The sequence below is a fragment of the Anser brachyrhynchus genome (genome assembly GCF_964034855.1).
Source record: "Anser brachyrhynchus genome assembly, chromosome: 1".
NCBI lineage: Eukaryota > Metazoa > Chordata > Aves > Anseriformes > Anatidae > Anser > Anser brachyrhynchus.
In genome coordinates, this window is record NC_137694.1 from 116,326,340 (window position 1) to 116,344,522 (window position 18,183).

Consider the following 18,183-nt stretch of genomic DNA (forward strand, 5'->3'; position numbering starts at 1 on the left):
ATCAGTAAGATATACAAAAAACTTGTGCTTTATACTGAATTTGTGAATTTGTATTTTCAGCTGTTAGCATATTGCCAGTTCATTTATCTCAACTAAGACCTCTGGGCTACTTCACAGGGATCCTTTGGAGGAATATTTGGTTCTGACTAATGTCAAAATCTCATGCTAGCTCCAAGGTCTATACCAAATTTTATTATGTCTTTTTTCCCATTACTATTAAATATTTATAATGCAGGCAATGCTAAAGCACCCATGATTTAAGCTGTTTACTTTTTAGACTTGGTAGCAGGTTAATTGGCCAGTTCTTGATCTGTTAAAATATTTTGTTTCTTACAATACGCTAATGTAAGTTTTATTGTAAATAGTTGTGGGGAACCTTGGTAAATTCCCTATGAAATTCAAATGCCAAATATATAAATTGGATCTGTGGTTTCCTTTTTATTCACTACAGCATTGCTACAGATGAATAATTCTAGCAGAAGAGTTTCTTTACCTATAAATTGGGCAGGGTGTATTTATTCATGTGTTGGTCTGGTAAATGTTTCCCTATCTATCTTTTTTTGTTTATGCATTAACAAATCTACAGACAGGCATATATACCTGTATATAAATGTACACAAAATAGTTAGTTGCATATACTCTCCTGGATTATGCCCTACAGCATTGATAAAACATAAATAAAACATGTCTTATTAAAAAGAAAAGCAAAGTTTTTAATGTGAGAAAGTATCTTTTCAAAAGAGCTCAGTCAACTCAAGTGTATGTCCCTTCAGACCACTTGGATGTATGCCTCTGGCTCATTTATGGGTTTCCTTTAAATTCAGTGTTTTGTTCCAACTCCCCTCAATGTATTACAATACTTTATGCTTATTACTGAAAAAGCAAATGTCCAGATAAGGCAGTTTTCCAACATCATTAGTTGTGAAGGGTGATGCAAAGAAAGTTTTTTACTTCATAGCAATGTCCTCATCTTTGTAATTATTCCCTCTAGCCTTTCACAAAACAGCACACCCACAATACTTCCATGAACCTCACACTTCTCAACAATAAGAACTTCCTTGTGGTTTGTTTTTACTTATTCAATCTCTTAAATTCATGATCAGATGTATAAAATAAAAAACAGAGAGCAAGAGAAATATTTTAGAGTACTTTTTCCCAATATATTTCAACTTTCAAAGGAGGATATTCCTGACTCATTTCACAGACAGGGAGCTAAAGCACATTGAAAAGTGACTGCACTGGAATCACGCAACAAAACCAGTGAACACAGCTCTAGTCTTCTGATTCTCTGGTGTCTAGAACTCTAGACTGCATTGCTTTAAAGGCAGAGATAAGTGGATGACACAGATTTTAACTTTTCTATTTAATCATCTTACTCTACACAGTGTTATATATGCAGACATATATATAAATGTGTACATAATATGTGTGCATACATAATATAACCTATCATTTATCAAGAGAAAATAGAAGGAGTAAAAGACAGAGATGTTTCAAGGGATCAAATGAATAGTACAAAAGGTTGTCATTGTTCGTACCTGTCCTGGTTGTAATTCTTTGTGTTGCTTCTGGATAAACTGATGTATTTGGAAAAATAAAAGTGGCACCTCCTAAAGAGAAAGAAGAAGACATAACATCTAAAGATTCATTTTCACAGTCCCTAATTCCATTGATACTTTCCCTCTTCTAGTGTGTCTAAATGAAGACTATGAATATTTTGTACCTTAGGAATGTTATATGAATACTGATAGCCTTTTAACCTGTGTAAATCCTCTCATGACTGGATACATGTCCATGCAAAATCAATGTTAAGGGGGACGAGAATCAAGTTCAAGAAATCCCTTCTGCCCTCCTGACACATCCCCACCACATGGGCAGGTTGTTTCATATCTTCTGAAATAAGACTTCTTTGCCTTCTCTTCATGCTTGGAAGAACATGCACTTCCCAAACAAGTTCATATTTCCCACAGAGACTGCAGGCCTGGGCAAAAGCCTATTAATGTCAGTGGCATCTTCTCACAGACCTTGGTGGGCTTTGGGTCAGACCCTCAGAAACTCCACTAAAAATATTGAGCTTGATAATAGAAAATGGTATCTCACATCTCAGGAACTGAAATTGCTTTACATCAACAGACTTCTAATTGCCATTTCTAGGAATGTGAAAAGGATCATTAGGAACTGTCTGTGTAGTTACTACTGACTTCATGAGGAACTTGTTCCTAACCCTTTTGTGGTCTTTTGAAAACCCCACTCCAAAGCTCTTATGCCAACGGAACAATGCAATTTTTCCTATGGCAATGATCAATGGCATAAATGCAGACAATCTCGTTTTGGTGAACTGTATTTTAAAACAGCGTTGTCAGTGCACATATAGAAAAAGATAACACACGGAACTGCTGAACAACACTTGGATGACTGTATGTAGAAACTGCTTGGCAAATTAGGATTTTGGAAGCCAAAGATGGAAAAGACTATAGAGGCCATCTATTTTTAAAAAGGGCTTAGGGCTTATTCCAAACCCCATCAAAGTCAATGGAAAAAATTTCTGTTGCTTTTGGTGGGATTTGTTGGAGGCCTACAGCCCACACTAGGACTTTATGTCAAATAGCATTCATCTAATCTCAGTGAGAAATCTTCTGATCTAGTTCATTTCTCTGTGAAACTCACTGCTATTTACCACAGTGAAAACAAAGTGAAATATGAAATATTGCCTTTATTTTTTATTTGATTTTTTATTTCACTTTACTTTTCATTTGTGTTATCCTTTGTATTATCTTTTTCATTTGTCATAAATAATTGTTATTTCTGGTCACTGTAGGCAGCTAATACCCTCAGGCATGATCATGCAATATTCCAAACAACTTTAATCAATATGCATACTATATTATATGTACAATTCCATGCCATCCTCTGTTGCACAACCGTTAGAGAAAGATAAAATTTATTCTGAATTATTTTTGTAAATATTTTAAGTCAAAGCTTGAAAGACATGCTTTTGAGGCTTTTGTTGTATTGTTTTCCTACCTACATTCTATACTTGCCTGTGCCAACTTAACAGAGGGTGAGTACTAACAAAAATCATTTTACATTCAGATCAGACTTAGTGGAGATTCTAGCATCGAATTTAGTGGAGATCCCAACACAAGACACATATTATAGCTGATAAATGAGATGGGGTAGCTGCCTAAATAACAATTTTATTAAGTATGCGATATACTGCATGGGAGGGGAAATGGTCACCATATACCACAGCATTTAGGCAAGCGCTGAAGCACTTTTGAGCTCCAGCAAAGTTTTTGGGATTCATGGTATAGATCTGACAGTAAAATGAGACAGAACGAGAAAAAAACTTTCAGAGACAAAGGCCCCAAGCCTGCAGTTTACCATGTGTTAGGGACCCCATTAGCTTGTAGAACACAAGAAATTATCAGTGGGGAAACCATTTTGCACCATCTGGCCCTAAGTGACCCCACCTTTTTTCTATGTGTATGTGCATAAAACACACACACAGCAAGGAGAGGATACGCTCATCTCTCGCCTTGTTTACTATTTCCACCTTGAGCAAGCAACCCATAAACAGGAATCCTGTGCTTTTAGAAGATGACCTATAGCAACGGGAGCAGTGCCAGCATTACCTGTGTTTCTAGCATGCATTAACCGTGGAGAGTTTTGTAAGGCCTTATCAACATCATCTGAAGTCAAATGTGGAAGAGGAGCTACAAAACAAAACAAAAAGCAACACCAAAATGAAAAAAAAAATGAGAATTATCTTTTAAAACCATATTTTCCCATAGAGGATTGTTTGAATGTGAATCTACCAACAGTGAGTTTCAGTCTGCAGTTTGCAGGGAGGTATGTGTGTTATAGCTTAAACAACAGCATTCATTTATTTAAAATTATGAATGCAGAATATTTCTGGCTGATTATTGATAGTGTGCGTGTGGAGAAGACTGCACCGCACTGGTGTTGCAATGCTTGTTGTTTCTTCCTTTTAAAACCATGTTAATGGTTTTAAACTTCTTTAAACTGAGGCACACCTGCAAAATTTCCTCAAGCTTAGATAAAAGTGCTCAAGTCAGGAATTCACTAGTCCCTTCTTTTCCTTTGAAATGCTAGCCATACACTAGAAGTAATTTGCATTTGGACACCAGGGACTGGTTTTTTTTTTTTTTTTTTTATTTTATATATATATATATTTTCCCCACAAATTTACAGAACTTTTATTCAATTCAATGAAATCTTTCTTATCCTATTCAGAGTAGAGCAAACTGCTGCTAGTTCTTAAAATCATGCCTGGAATTTGCTTTATAAATCAATGTTTGCACTATTATTTAGTGTTCTCATTGTTAAAATGGAAAGAAACAAGTATGTGACCAGAAAAAACATTAGCACTGAGTCCCATCTGATTTTCTTCCTAGAGCGTACTGATAAATATGCTGGGGTTCAATTGAATTTTGTCTGAGATGGACACGTAGAAATATTGCCTAACTCTTATCTTCAACAAACATGAGCGAAAGCCAACAGAAAATAATGGGAATCTTTCCTTCAGAATCAAGAGGCTTTGGATCAGGCTTCTTGTTATGTTCCTAGGATCAGCAATATTAGCAACAGAGACATCTGAAAACCCATCAGGATGTATTCATACCATTAAAATCAATAAAAATAAAGGCTGGTATCAACTATACACATAAGCACATATGCACAATGACAGAAAACTGGCTTACTCTCTCTGAGGTAGTGTAGATGTGACAGGAGGATATCTGCATTATAGCTTGGGGTGAGTCTCTGGAAGTCGTCTTTGGTCATTTTACACAACTCCTTCCCATCAATGTTCTGGAACAACAAGATGTCCACGTCTGGGAGACCATACTCCTTCACTGCCCACTCCAGCCACTGGCGTACGTGGTCTGTACTCCATAACGTAGGATCTAGTGTTATTACAAAGCATAAAATTAGTTGGAAGGAGGCAGCGTTGATGTGCTAGATCAGTGCAAAAAGAATGTAAACCAAATTGGAGAGACCTTAATCCCCTGCATACTGACTGGCGGAGATACATGAGGAATTACTTTGTTCTACTGGGTGGAAAGGAGAATAACTGTCCTTTGAAAAATACCAGTGAAGAGCTGTAAACCCTGATTATTAACAGCAAGCCCTCTACTGTTGGGCTCCTTCTTCCATTTAATATTTTCATCTTGCCATTTTTCTGAATTTCTATCCACAAATTAACACAGGCTCCTGTCCTCATGCAAAGAACACTATTCAGAAAATCATTTAAGACAGTCTATTAACAACACTACAACCTGCATCTGAAAAAAAATTCAAAGCTCTCAGCTGAATCTGTACCCTTATTCAAGAGAAATTTCCACTCAAATCAATATTACTATTTCCTACCATAGGCTAAGCAAGCACTCAGATTTGGCTATTTATTTCATACGCTAGAGTGTTATTTCATAAACCAGAGTGGGTCATATTAAAATATTCTGCACTTCCTTTCCTAGATTTCTGTGTTGTTTTGCTATATGTTCCTACACTTGCATGGGTTTTTACTTACTACCAGAAGTATTGGCAAAGCCACCAGGGGAACAAAACAAGAACAAGCCCAAATACCTTGAATCTTCAAGAGCCATATTTGAATCTCCGATTCTAACTTGAAGTTCTTTTTTTTTGTTGTTGTTCTTTTTTTTTTTTTCCCTCTAAACTACTCATTTCTACCTCTGCACATCCTCGTAACGGAAGACAGACCTCCTGGCATGAAGACTTTATACTTTTTGCAGGGAAAAGGTAAGAGCCAAGGAGACACATATTCCTCAAGAGTTTCTGCCTTTCAGCACAGAGAGGTCAAATGGCTGTAATCCATTACACAAAAGTCTGCAAAAGGGCTGGAACTTGAAAGACAGCCTAAATATATTTTCTGTGTATTGACTTCTGTGCCATATTATCTCTTCTTACCATTATTCAGGTTGATCTGAAGGAGGTGGGGACCTCTTTCCATTGACTAGACACTATTCGGAGTCTGTCATACTGTTCATTCCCAATCCTTTACTCCTCAGTGCTTCCCCTTTTCTGAAGCTTCTCTTGGAATTTTGTCAGAAGTGAAAGTCAGAGTACTTGATCATCTGGAGCTTCAGGGTGTTTCTCCATTCTCACAAGCACACCAGAAATCACTTAAAATAACCCCTCCATCTGGTGTGAAATATGTAGCAAACTACAGGGATTAAAGTCTGATCCCTTGGGGTCTGGTTGAGATCGCCCACACCTACAGCAGAGAATTCCAGCAACTGCATTCAGTACGGGTTGAAGTAAACAACCAAACATCTGGAAGCTTACCAAAATATTTTCATTATGCCTATTTTTAAATGTATCTTATTTATCATAACTAATGAGTTACCACAGTTGGAAATGTGAATTTTGCTTTTTTATTGCTAAGCATTGTCACATGAGTAGCACACTGCCTATGTGGTAGCCAAACAAAACTACTGATTTTTACCTATATATTTCTCAAAATAGCAAGGCTGTGACTGTGACTCTCTTGTACATTGAATGTCACTCTAATTCACCTCAAAACACAGCTCCAGAAATACACTGAGAAAAAAAGATCTTGCTGAGCTAACCGTGCTGAGAGTTAGTAAAAGACTGAAAGAAGTGACAGCCAGCAAGAAGACAAATGTTTGTTTTAGAACAACATTCATACGCCATGAGTTTCAGTGTGGTCTGCTTCCAGCTAGGCTGGACACCTCATTATTCAGTGCATCACTCTGCTGTGCTTCAGAGAAGAACTGTCAACACCATTACAGAGGATACTGCAACATATTTGTCCACACATATCTTGACAAATAACTGAAATAATCACAGCTTGCAAAATTGGCCACAGTTAGGACTCTTGCATATATTAGCAACTGAAAAACTGTAAGAATATTAAGCAACATAGTAGTAGCAGAAATGTTTCTGAGAGGCACATCTATGTTGGAGAGGAACTAGTAGCAAAACATTCCCTTCTGTTTGCAGGTTGCAGGTGTTTGTCATGTGTGTATCCAGTGGTGTATGACCACCTATATATTTCAAGATGGTCTAATGCTTGGACTTCAGAAATAGTTACGGTATTTTGCAAACCTAGGCAACAAACCTTCCAGCAGAGTTTTGTGTGGAAGATGAGGTGCACAGGAGTTCAGCTAACTGCTGAATCCCATAACCAAGCTTCCACCAGAAACAAGAATTTCTCAATTATGCTCTTAAATTGCAGTGGAGTTGTCAGTTTGCTCATTAAAATGTATTACACTGCCCAAACTGAGGGAGTAACCTAGATAAATGTTTTTCATGCGCTGTCTGATTTCACAGAAGCTATTCTGTTTTTAGTATGCTGAGGACCACACTGCATTTGGTATTTTCAGGGAAATTATGTGGTACAGTGATCCATTCTCCTTCACAGAATCATAGAATGATTTGGGTTGGAAGGGACCTTAAAAGTCATCTAATGCTAACCCCCTTCCATGGGCAGGGACACCTCCCACTAGACCGGGTTGCTCAGAGCCCCATCCAGCCTGGCCTTAAACACTTCCAGGGATGGGGCATGCACATCTTCTCTGGACAACCTCTTCCAGTGCCTCATCACCCCCACAGTGAAGAATTTCTTCCTTATATCTAATCTAAATCTACCATTTTTTAGTTTAAAGCCATTATCCCTTGTCCTATCACTACATCCCCTGACAAAGAGTCCTGCCCCAGCTTTCCTGTAGGCCCCCTTCAGGTACTGGAAGGCCATTATAAGGTCCTCCGGGAGCCTTCTCTTCTCCAGGCTGAACAATCCCAACTCTCTCAATCTGTCTTCACAGGAGAGGTGCTCCAGCCCTTTGATCAACTTCTTCCCACACACTCCACACCAGCCAGTCCATGGGGTTAGGAAATGGAAGTTGCTGTTTATTTTGCTCACTTCAGGTGAGGGTGAAATACTCCAAAAAGAAGTGAGATAAGTTCGATAGGATCTGAGTGCCTGTCACTAGCCAGTTCTGCCTCCGAAACAGGAAGAACAGGTTGACGAGATGGCTTCATTGTGATATTTTTCAGCTCATTCTCTTAATAGCTCTGGGAAATTACTGCTCTTCCTGATCACATTGCCACTTGTCTTCAGATCTACTTAAATGAAGTTAGTAGATTTTTTGAGGGAAAATGCATTCATTTGCATGAAATTTTTGTGTAGAGGTTCTAACCTGCTGGCACAATAACTCTTCGTTCATTGGTAGTCATATTTGGGGGTGGAATGTGCTTCTCTTCCATGTAGCTTCCATAGTTCATCCCAACATTGTCTGAGCCGCTAACCATTTTCCCTCCTTTTGCCACGCTGCAGTCATCAGGTGAGTTCCTAGACAAAGAAGAGAGGTGTGCTTTGATTATTATTTCAGTCCCTACTAATATCCTCAGCAAAGAATCATGCTGAACAAGATGGAAAAAAATGAGACTGGAGCATCAGGAGTGGCTGTCATTGGTAAACTCCACCCAATGACTACTACCCAATGACTCTGCTGAATCCTTCAGTTGCTTCAGAAAAAAATTACTAGCCTTTATGAACAGCATATTTCTTTTGGGGGTATTGGTCTCCTTGTCTCCAAACCTATAAATGCTAATGTCTTATTTCTGGAAACTGGGCTAGAATGGAGGCTTTTTCATGAGCTTGCTGAGCTTGATGGCTGCAAGTAGCTGTGTTTCTCTCTCCAAGCATCTCACAGACAATTCAGGAAAACATAGTGATGCTCGTAAGGTATCAGAGGAAAAAAATATAAATAGTTCTCATTAGGCTTGGACAGCTTTCCACCTCCACTACTGCCATTGTTTCATGTGAACCACACTCAGTTGCACTTTGTGTTATGCAATGTAGACCTATTTCTGCATATGGCCTACAGAAAAGTAACATTTGCCAAATCCGAGATTCAAAATACCACACGCATGACTGGAAAAACCTTTCAGCTCCTGACTAACGCAGTCTCCATGGTACTATAGTCAAGAAATGGAAATCTGCAGAGGATCTGCAACCAGACACCTCTTTAATTTTGGCTTTACTTTCTGAATAGAGTCTTTAGGTTTAACATCCCACAGTGGGTTCCCTAATGGCATTTTAATTGCATCACAGTTTTCTTCCTGGCAGACACAGACATATTTGTCCCTTAATTTAATGTCTACAATGTGTTTCATCAGAGAGAGAAAAATTGTTACAAAAATCAAAAGAAAGACAGAGCCATAGGGAATACCTTTAAATGCAAAGAGGCTGTTTGGTAAGGGAAGGAGGGTGTTACTTGAGTTTGGGTTTCTTCGGTGATACTACATTGCTAACAACATTTATTTCAGTTCTGCCATTTAACTGCTGAAATTGCACTATGGTCTTACTACACCAGCAGTAAGTCAGGTTGTTATGCTTCATTTCGGTTCCTAGAAAACTAACTAATTTGCAGTCCAGAGGACCGAGAGACCCTCCAAGGACTTAGACTCTGGGAAGGGTGTTTCAGGATCTGCCGTCATCCCCTGGCTCCGAATGGGTTTTACCAAGAGCCTCTTGCTCTCCCCAGCTTGGAAACCCCAGCTCTTGATGCAAACATTGGGCAGTAATGTCACTGTAAGGCCACCGATGGTCAGACTACAGGCACTCTCCCAGAAGTGTTAAACTACTGTTTGAAGACAAAAGAAGAAAAATAATATACAGTTTGGCCAACTGTCTGCTCAACATATAGCAAGAGGATGTTGCAGATATTTTATCCAATGCCTAAGTGACTCACTTGTGTTGTCTGCTCAGCACATGGGTCAGGAACTAATGCAGCTATTGTTTCATATGTGTGTTTTTAAAAATAACTAACTTTTTGAAAGCTGAAAAGATTTAATATATATCTTAAATACTACAAATACATTTTAAGCATATCAGTTTTCTCTGTGCCTTGTTACTGTGTATTTTATCATGTTATGTTAACATACATATTAAACAAACAAACAAAAAACTACTGATGGTGTTCAGTTTAAAAAGAAAATATATCACAGAAATCATTCCAGAGGTACTGTCATCTTCTTTAGGAGAAGGAACAGCATCCTGAATGTTGCCTGGGATATGTTGGCTGCACATACCTTTTTCAGGTATAAAGTATTTTGGGTGCTGCTTAACACAGTTCATATGAAATCTGGCTTGTGTAAGGGTCCTATAAGTACTTGTCAGCCACAGAAGTGAATAATAGCCACAAGGGAAGATACAGTCAGCATGTAGTCTTGCCTGTCATTGAGTGGTGGTAAATTTAGCCTTTCCAACAGAATCAGAATACTTGGGCATTATTCTCTAAGGTTTAATTTTTCTATCCCAGTACATACCTATAAATATAGTTCTGGGAGGCAGCTTATTTCTGTCTAAATGGAGCTAAGCAAAACAAAATAACTTTTCTTTCAGACATAAACATGTTGAAAGTGAGCTTTTGAGATGATTGCTTGTGAATAAAACGTTGGCTTTTTCTGTTTACCTTTAACAAATAGAAATGGCATCTATGCGTAAGTGAGTCTACATACTAAACATATATATTTGGATCCATGGCCCTCATTTGTACCAGTGCAGATGCCCACCCTGACTGCCAAGGTTATGTTATGTTACCAAGACAAAAGAAAGGGCAATTTGGCTCATTCACTGACTTTTTTTTTTTGTATGTTTTGGGGAAACAGAGAGCTAGCAGCATCCTTTGGCCTAACTGCCAGTTACTTTAGTTTGTTTTTCCGTGAAAAGTAACTCAGGATACAGCAATATCAAAATCTTGATGCTGACATGAAATACAACATCAGTATTGGCCTAAACCACTTCCACAGACAATCATGCATTAAAAAAAACTATTGTAAACATGGAACAGTAAATGATGTGAAAGATCCACTAGTAGCACACAGCTTTTGGCAACCTGACAAGGCTGCTGAGCTGATTCTCTGATTTGAATATAAACAGAGAGAGGGTGGGAAAGAAGATCATAAATAGGTCATAACTTTTCATTAAAATCCAGAAGGAGACAGTCAAGAGTTTTGTCGTGTTAGTGTACTGGGTGGACAAGCAAATCCTCAGTTCAGCAAATCTTCTAAGATCATGCTTAATTCAAGCATGTAAGCAGCTCCGTAGGAGCTAACAGGACTACTTGAGTACTTCAAATTGAGTGTGTGCTTATGTGTACCACTGAGCCAAAGCTTAAGTCAGATGGCTGGAACTGACTTCTATGACATAGAAAGCAAAAGTGAAAATGCAAGCAGACACCAGAAAATGGTATTTTTAGTGCCCAGAACAACAAGAGAATGATTGTATTCAAAAGTGTTTTTTTTAAATATTCTGTGAACCTGCCTTATTTCTGAACCACCAGGGGAGCAGGGGCAGTGGAAAAGCAGCTTTCAGAACATGTGCCCTGTGCAAAAGGTGCAGCTCTGCAGTGATTCATCCTTGTCTCCACGTCTGAAATGAAACCTGAGATATTTTTCTGCTCAGCTGCAAGTTATTTTTACCCTTTGTAAATATACTGAGTTACACCTGGAAATTACCCAAATAAATAAATAAATAAAAAGTGGAAAGACTACAGTCATGCTACCCAAAAGCATTTTGTCCAGTCTTGAGCTGATTCAGCTCTGATGGGTGATAAATGTCTGATGAAGAAAGTATTTCTCCATGGGTCCTTGGAACTGGAAGCCTTGTCCTTATTCAGTGTTACTTAGAATCAAGATGTTTAAATTTAGCACCCACTCCCACTGAAGCCGACTGGAGTTTTGCCAACCATTGACTCTGATGAAAGCAGATGTGAGTTCATAAATAAGTGTATGAAACACTTTTTTTCCTCTTCACTTTGCTACTATTTTCCCCATGTGATATAGAACACCTGTGTTGTGTTAAAATGCAAGGTGTAAGAAAAACAGAGATTAGGAACCAGCAAAATTTTACCTGATCACGGTGACATTCCTATAATGTAAATCCCTGTAGTTTAGTACTTCTGAATTTCAGAGGAAAATAAAAGAGAAAATTTGTGTTCTCTAAATATCTGTACAGTGTCTTTCTAAGTTAATTTAAGAACCACAGTTTGGATAACTTCCTTACAGAGTTACTTACAGAAAAGTGGTCTCAGGACAGTAGAGATGTAACAGAATACCTTCAAAGAGATTTCCATGGGTGGTCCTCCTACCAGCCTGTTGCTGGTCAGGACAGGGGAGATGCTGAACTACCATGAACTTTTCTTCTGCGAGGCTCTGGCAGACAAACCCTGACACTGTCCTGCAGGATACAGATCCCTCTCCTTGCCTCTCCTCTCCCATTTTGTAATGCCAACAACCTGAGAAAGAGGGGAACGGCCCCAGCAGGGCTGAGGTGTCCCCACCCCATCCTTACGTACAACAGGGAGAGCTGTACAGAGCCAGCTCCCTCGCAGAATTAAGGCCTACATATGTAAATTTATACTCAGCCAAAATGGTATTACATGAATGTCAGCTCGTATTAAACATATTGCAAAGCAAGCTCAGGCTCACCTCCACTCACTGCAACTGCTCAAGTTGTAGTGAAATTGGTAAGTGTTTTCCCCAAAAGTGGGTTATCACTGAAAAAATGGCCCACAAAAAGAAAAACAAAACTTCCCTGAGACTTCTAATTTTGAAGTAAATCATTGCTTCTTAAAGCCCACCTGTCACACTTTAGTTCACACTATCAAATCAAAGAGTTACATATCTGCAGCCCTAGACTCTCCTCCCTGCCCTTCTACGCACCCACTTCCCCTTTGTGAAGCAGGGGAATTCACATCTGCTGAGACCTGCCATCACAGCAACATACAAAGAGGACCCCTCTTTGGATTCCTCTTCGGATTCTCCTTTGGCAGCAATCACTATGGACAATCCAAGAGTGAGGAGGACCCTGCACTCCTCAGCTGCTGAAGCAGGAGGGTGGCTGCACCAGCAGCTCTGCAGAGCTCCAGGGGCTGCTTCTCTGACACCAACCCCATGGATGCAAAGTGAGACTGAAAAGTGCTGTCAGCGGTAATATCAGAGGCCCCAGTGCTTGCTTTTGGCTTCCACCATGCCCAATCAACTGCTGCATCTTGATGCAGCTGCCTGGCCATGTACACACTGCCAAACCCTGCAAGCATAGCAGGCAGTCTGCAGGCACCTGCCCTTAAACTTGCTACGTGTGCACCACCACAGCCACCCTGCTGAAAGGAAAGCATAGTTTTTTATTTTCTCTGCCAAATCTTCATGTGAAAGCAGCCCAAAATTCCCTACAGAGGACTATGGCATAACAGAGATATTAAAATGCCAAAAAATGCACGTAGGCCAAAGCATCCCTGGGGTGCACACACAAGCCCTCATGCAACTGTTTAGCAAACCTGGCTGGGGAGCTGCTTCCCCAGCAAATATACAAATAAGTAAATAAATGGGTGGGTAGGAGGGTGGGTGGATAAGTAACTCAGTGCCTAGCTATGTCCTGAGTCACTCCCCCACCCACCTGGGGTGGCTGTGTAATAGGCGATGCTCACCCAGAGCAAAGGCCAGGGTGGAAGGGAAGCAAGCCCCTCAGGATCAGCACTGCTGCCTAAAGTTGGCTAAAGCTGAAGCTGAAGCCACAGTGACAGTCTGCTCAACTTTGCTAGAAGGTGAGTGTCAAAAGCAAGCCCGAGAAGACAAAAGAAATAAATAAAAACTGAAGTCCTCATGGGGCAACACAAACATAGAGGTGAACTGCTCCATGTGGGGCTGTGCAGGGGCAGCCAAACTGGTCTTCAATAGCCCCAACAAACCCGGACTCGGGGCGGCCCCACACTAACATCCCACTGCAGCATCCAAAGGAGGGTTGATAGCATTGTGGTGGGGGCTGCCCAGGCTCTGTAGGAGCTTTGTCTTGCACAGGGCAAGGCCAGGGGTCACTAAAGGATGTCACAATGTGACACGTAGAGTGCCTCGTTACTTCCTTCAACAAAAGGAGAAAGTAAATGCCACATGCCAACACATGCATTTCGCTGGCTTTCTGTAAGCAAAACAAAAGATGCTTGTTTATTGAGCTGTATATGCAACAGCAGTTCATTTTCAATCAAATAACAACTTTTGCTAATTGAAGCAATCTTTTCTACTTATTTATTTATTTATTTCTTGCTTAACTTTCCCGGCTATCTTGCAATCCACAGCTGCTTCAAGCCTTTAGGCCATCATGGCAAATTAAGGCAGTCAGCGTCTGGCTCACTAGAGGCCAGTCAAGCTATAAATATTACCAGCCTGGCTCTTTGTGTCCACAGTGCGGGGAAACAGCTGGTTTAAGTTTGACTGCACGTTGTCATTTCTCCATTAGTGCAAACACTTCAATATTTCTTATGTGTGAGGTTGGAGTGAAGAAAGGGAAAGAAGGGAATGGGGTCACTAAAAGTCAAAGCTAAGAAATGATGTTCTGTATATACATAATTTACAATTAGATTGCTGCCTGGGAGAATGCTGAAGTCTGATATGGTGATAGCTCGGCCAAAGCCACAATGACTTCCCAGTTGGCCTATAACTTTCAGGACCTATTTTCTCTTGTTTTTCTTTTATTATTTTTATAGAAATTCTATTATAATGGTAATGGATTACATTTCTCAAATTGTATTTCATTTCAAGAGCTTGTAAGACTGTTGTATTTGTGGTTTCATAAAATATGAAATACTGGGAGACAAGGCCCTTCCCAAACCGCGTGTGCCTTCTTTTGTGGGCAGGGATCGTATAGAAAGTTAGCGAAGTAAAGCACACCAGGCATAAACAGAAGTGACATCTTGCACAGAAACCATAATCCCCTGTGTCTGTGGAATGTCTGCTGATTTTCGTGATTAGTATTATTGGGCTGTGAGGCTGATGGGTGCGAAATGTAAAGCCAAAGAAGATTAGCCACCTCCCTTCTTCTTACTCACATTCTGTTTTGTTTTTAAAATGTTGTTCCCAAGCTTCAAATACTGAGCACCCTCATCGATCCTACCCTGATCAAAATAAAACACTTACAAATGAAGGGGGTGAGGAGGAGACTTATTTCCAAATGCACTGGTTTAGAGATGTCCTACTTACTGTCAGTGCCTGTGCTATGCCAGCATGGGGGAGCACCACAACCACCATTTCTAAATGCTCTAAATGCAGCAAATACTGTACTTGAAATAAAGCAGTATAATGATAGGAACAGTCAGAAATAATGATGGTGATTTTTAACTCTTGTGGGGTCTGATGTCAATGTTTGAAGATTAATTTTTTATTTCACTACCCAGATGAGAGCATTTGGTTGCTTAGCACTTTTGAAATTTTGGTTATCCTCATCTCTGTCTTAACCTCCTAAGTTTGAGCACACAATTTAAGCATCAGTGGTTAATCCAAAATGTAACCATGCCAATTAAGAATGAGCACATCACCCCAGGGTGGAAAGCTTTTAGCCAGCACCTGCCAGTACCAAAAAAGCTGCTAAAAAGTAGCTACAGTAGTGGTGAGTTGGAGAGATGGTTTAATTTTCTCCTTGGCAACGTTTGTTTCCAGAACAGAGCCAAACCCTGCACACACAAACACACACACACGCACACCAATGTTAAACTGGTGGATTTTCAGAGTGAAGAGGTACTTCTTGGAAGTAATCACACATAAAGCCCTGCATGAAGGAGATCCTAAATTTGTAGTTTTTCCAGCCTGGTGGGCAGCCACTCCACCAACCACCCAATCAGTGGGAAAAAAAGATTGTTATCCAAGATTAATGCTACTTTATATAGGCAGCTCCAATAAGTGCAAGAGGAAAATCATCCTCTTAAGACAGATCTCCCAGCTTTGCTGTGGACTGACGTAGGGGCTGACTCAAGCCCTGTTGGAGTCAGAGGAGAGAATCCCATTGACTGCCACGAGTCTTAGACCACGCTTGTTGTTTAGTCTGAGCTGAGGTTTACCAGCAATACCAGGGCTGCATGCCGGTGGTATGCCACCAGATGTAGGAGGGATGATACTAAGCCTCAGCTAGGTTGTGCTCCAGTGATGGAAAAAGCCATGCCCTTGAAAAGCAAGTGATGTCAGAGTAACTGCTGCAGATCAGCCCAGTTTCTCAATGTGTTGGATGTGCAGAAGGTGTGGAAATGCTCTAACTAGATCCACCAGCATCACCCCACAGACTGGAGCATAATACAGAGGTGCCTCACCTAGCTTAAAGCACGCCAGCCTGCATCCTGGGAGCAGGATGGTCCTGTCGTGGTGGCAGTACAGAGCTCCATATGGATAAATGCAACCTGTTTCGTGCCTGGGCAAATTAGCTGGCACGTGGCTAGACTACACAAGGTACCTCAAGTGCAACCCATTCTAATTTGCTTGTTTGTAAAGCATAAAATAGCTACATTGATTAGAGCTTACATCAAGGGGAGCAGGAGGGGAACAAAAAAACAAGAGGCTCCTCTGGACTCTGAAAGTCCTCCTGCATGTCATATGCACTCAATCCAGCCAGCACAGAGGCTCTTTGATGAAAATATAGAACAGAAACATGCAAAGAAAAATGGTATTTCCCAAAAGATCCAGCATAAAAGATATACTAAATGATAATTTCATTTTCAAATGGTTTTTAAGGTACAGTTGGTAGCACTTAAAAAAGCATTTTTCACATGATTAAATCTTAATGACAACTGATTATTTCTGGCATTTCTTTAAAACTTCTGTATCAGCTAAGCTGATGTTAGAGAACTTTTGCTGCGCTTTCACTGCAGCTAACATTCATAATGCATTTTCAGTTAAATTATCACACTGCTCCTGGCAAGTAAAATTTATCTGAGGCCTGAATAAGACCGTATGTTCCACCTCAGCCTCCCTTAAAAAGAAAGATTACCTACCAGTAAATGTAGATCTTCCAAGCTACCTTTGCATATTCCCACGCATGTCCATGTCCATGAGTGGGAATATATGGGTGAGGGTGATCACAGCACACTGAACAATTCACAGACTTAAATGCTCTACCCTAGGCCTCATTAGAGCATTTCCACAGAGGTGAATTTCATGCTAAATGCATGAGTTGCATTCAGACATTGCAATAGAATTCCTTATATTTAATTTGATAAAATATATAAAGAAAAATAAACAGAAAAGTTAGTAACAGCATGATACAGGCAATCTCCAGATCTATATTATAGTGCCTTACTATATCAGGGTGAATCTTTTGGTCTGACTAAAGAACACTAAATAGCAGGAAACAATATTATTACGTTCAGGTGAAAGACTGACTATATGGTGGCACAAAAGTTCTCATTAGATTTATGTGCCTGGAAGAAATATAATGGTTGAACCAACATAGCAGATTTGAAGGAACTGAATTTAATACTATGTGTGACAATCTACATTGTATACGCAAGGTAATGACATCTTTAATTTCAACTTTTTTTGCTTTATTTAATTTAAGGTAGGCCCTTAGGCTATACTTTCTGGTGCTGTGCAGCAGAGTTTAGTATGAAAAATACTGTTATTGTTAAAGAAAACTGTGTAGTTAATCCCTCTGCAGCACACTGAAAATAACCCTTTAATTTCTTTCTGAAGTTATTTCTTCAGAATTCATAGGGATACCAGTTTTTAGACCATTATGGTTTGAGATTTAACGTAGGGCAATTGCAGCCAAAGTGTATCTGGGGAGAGTCCTATCAGAGTGAGTACATTTCTCATTTGAGTGAGAAATTGTTAAGTGTAAATTGTTGGTGTGTAAGAGGTCCAACACATTCCTAAAATTTTATACCCTGTTCCAGATGACAGAATATATGGCCAGGAAGCAGCCCAACACAGAGAGGAGTAAGAGGGGGGTGGCAAAAAAAATAATCATGAAGGTAACTATTCTCTAGTTGCCATTTTGTGGGGTCTGGTACCCTGGTTTGCACCTTCTGTGTATGGTATTGTTCAGACAAGCTCCTAAATAGAAAGAGAATTAGGGAGGGTATTCTGCAGATCCTAGAGGTAGCACCTCTGGGGCTCTGCAATATGGCCATGGTATTTTAGACACCTTTTGGACAACCCAGATTTTAAAAATGGGTGTAAAGTGAGCAGCTACAGTTTTATTAAAAATGAGAAGATGCTCCAAGCTCTCTAGCCACTACCTGTGTTCATTTTTAATATTTTTATAAAACATTTTTTTTTAAGAAATTAGAATTTAATTTAGGGAAAGCAATATAGGGACTGCAAATGGGCAGGGTGGGGAAGGCTTATTCAGAA

The 18,183-nt window shown here is 39.8% G+C and overlaps 1 protein-coding gene across 6 annotated transcripts in view; it reads right to left on the reverse strand.

Moving 5' to 3' along the window:
* Positions 1 to 18,183, reverse strand: part of ERG (ETS transcription factor ERG) — a 148,237-nt gene that overhangs the window by 13,751 nt on the left and 116,303 nt on the right. For 4 of the 6 annotated variants that reach the window (XM_080573668.1, XM_080573669.1, XM_080573670.1 and 1 more), the window contains 4 exons: positions 8,205 to 8,356; positions 4,725 to 4,928; positions 3,636 to 3,716; positions 1,539 to 1,610 (listed from right to left, as the gene is read on the reverse strand). In XM_080573668.1, the coding sequence (XP_080429794.1) occupies positions 1,539 to 1,610; positions 3,636 to 3,716; positions 4,725 to 4,928; positions 8,205 to 8,356 (509 nt within the window). The remainder of the gene's footprint in view (positions 1 to 1,538; positions 1,611 to 3,635; positions 3,717 to 4,724; positions 4,929 to 8,204; positions 8,357 to 18,183) is intronic. The other 2 variants (XM_080573672.1, XM_080573673.1) reach the window with 1 other exon arrangement.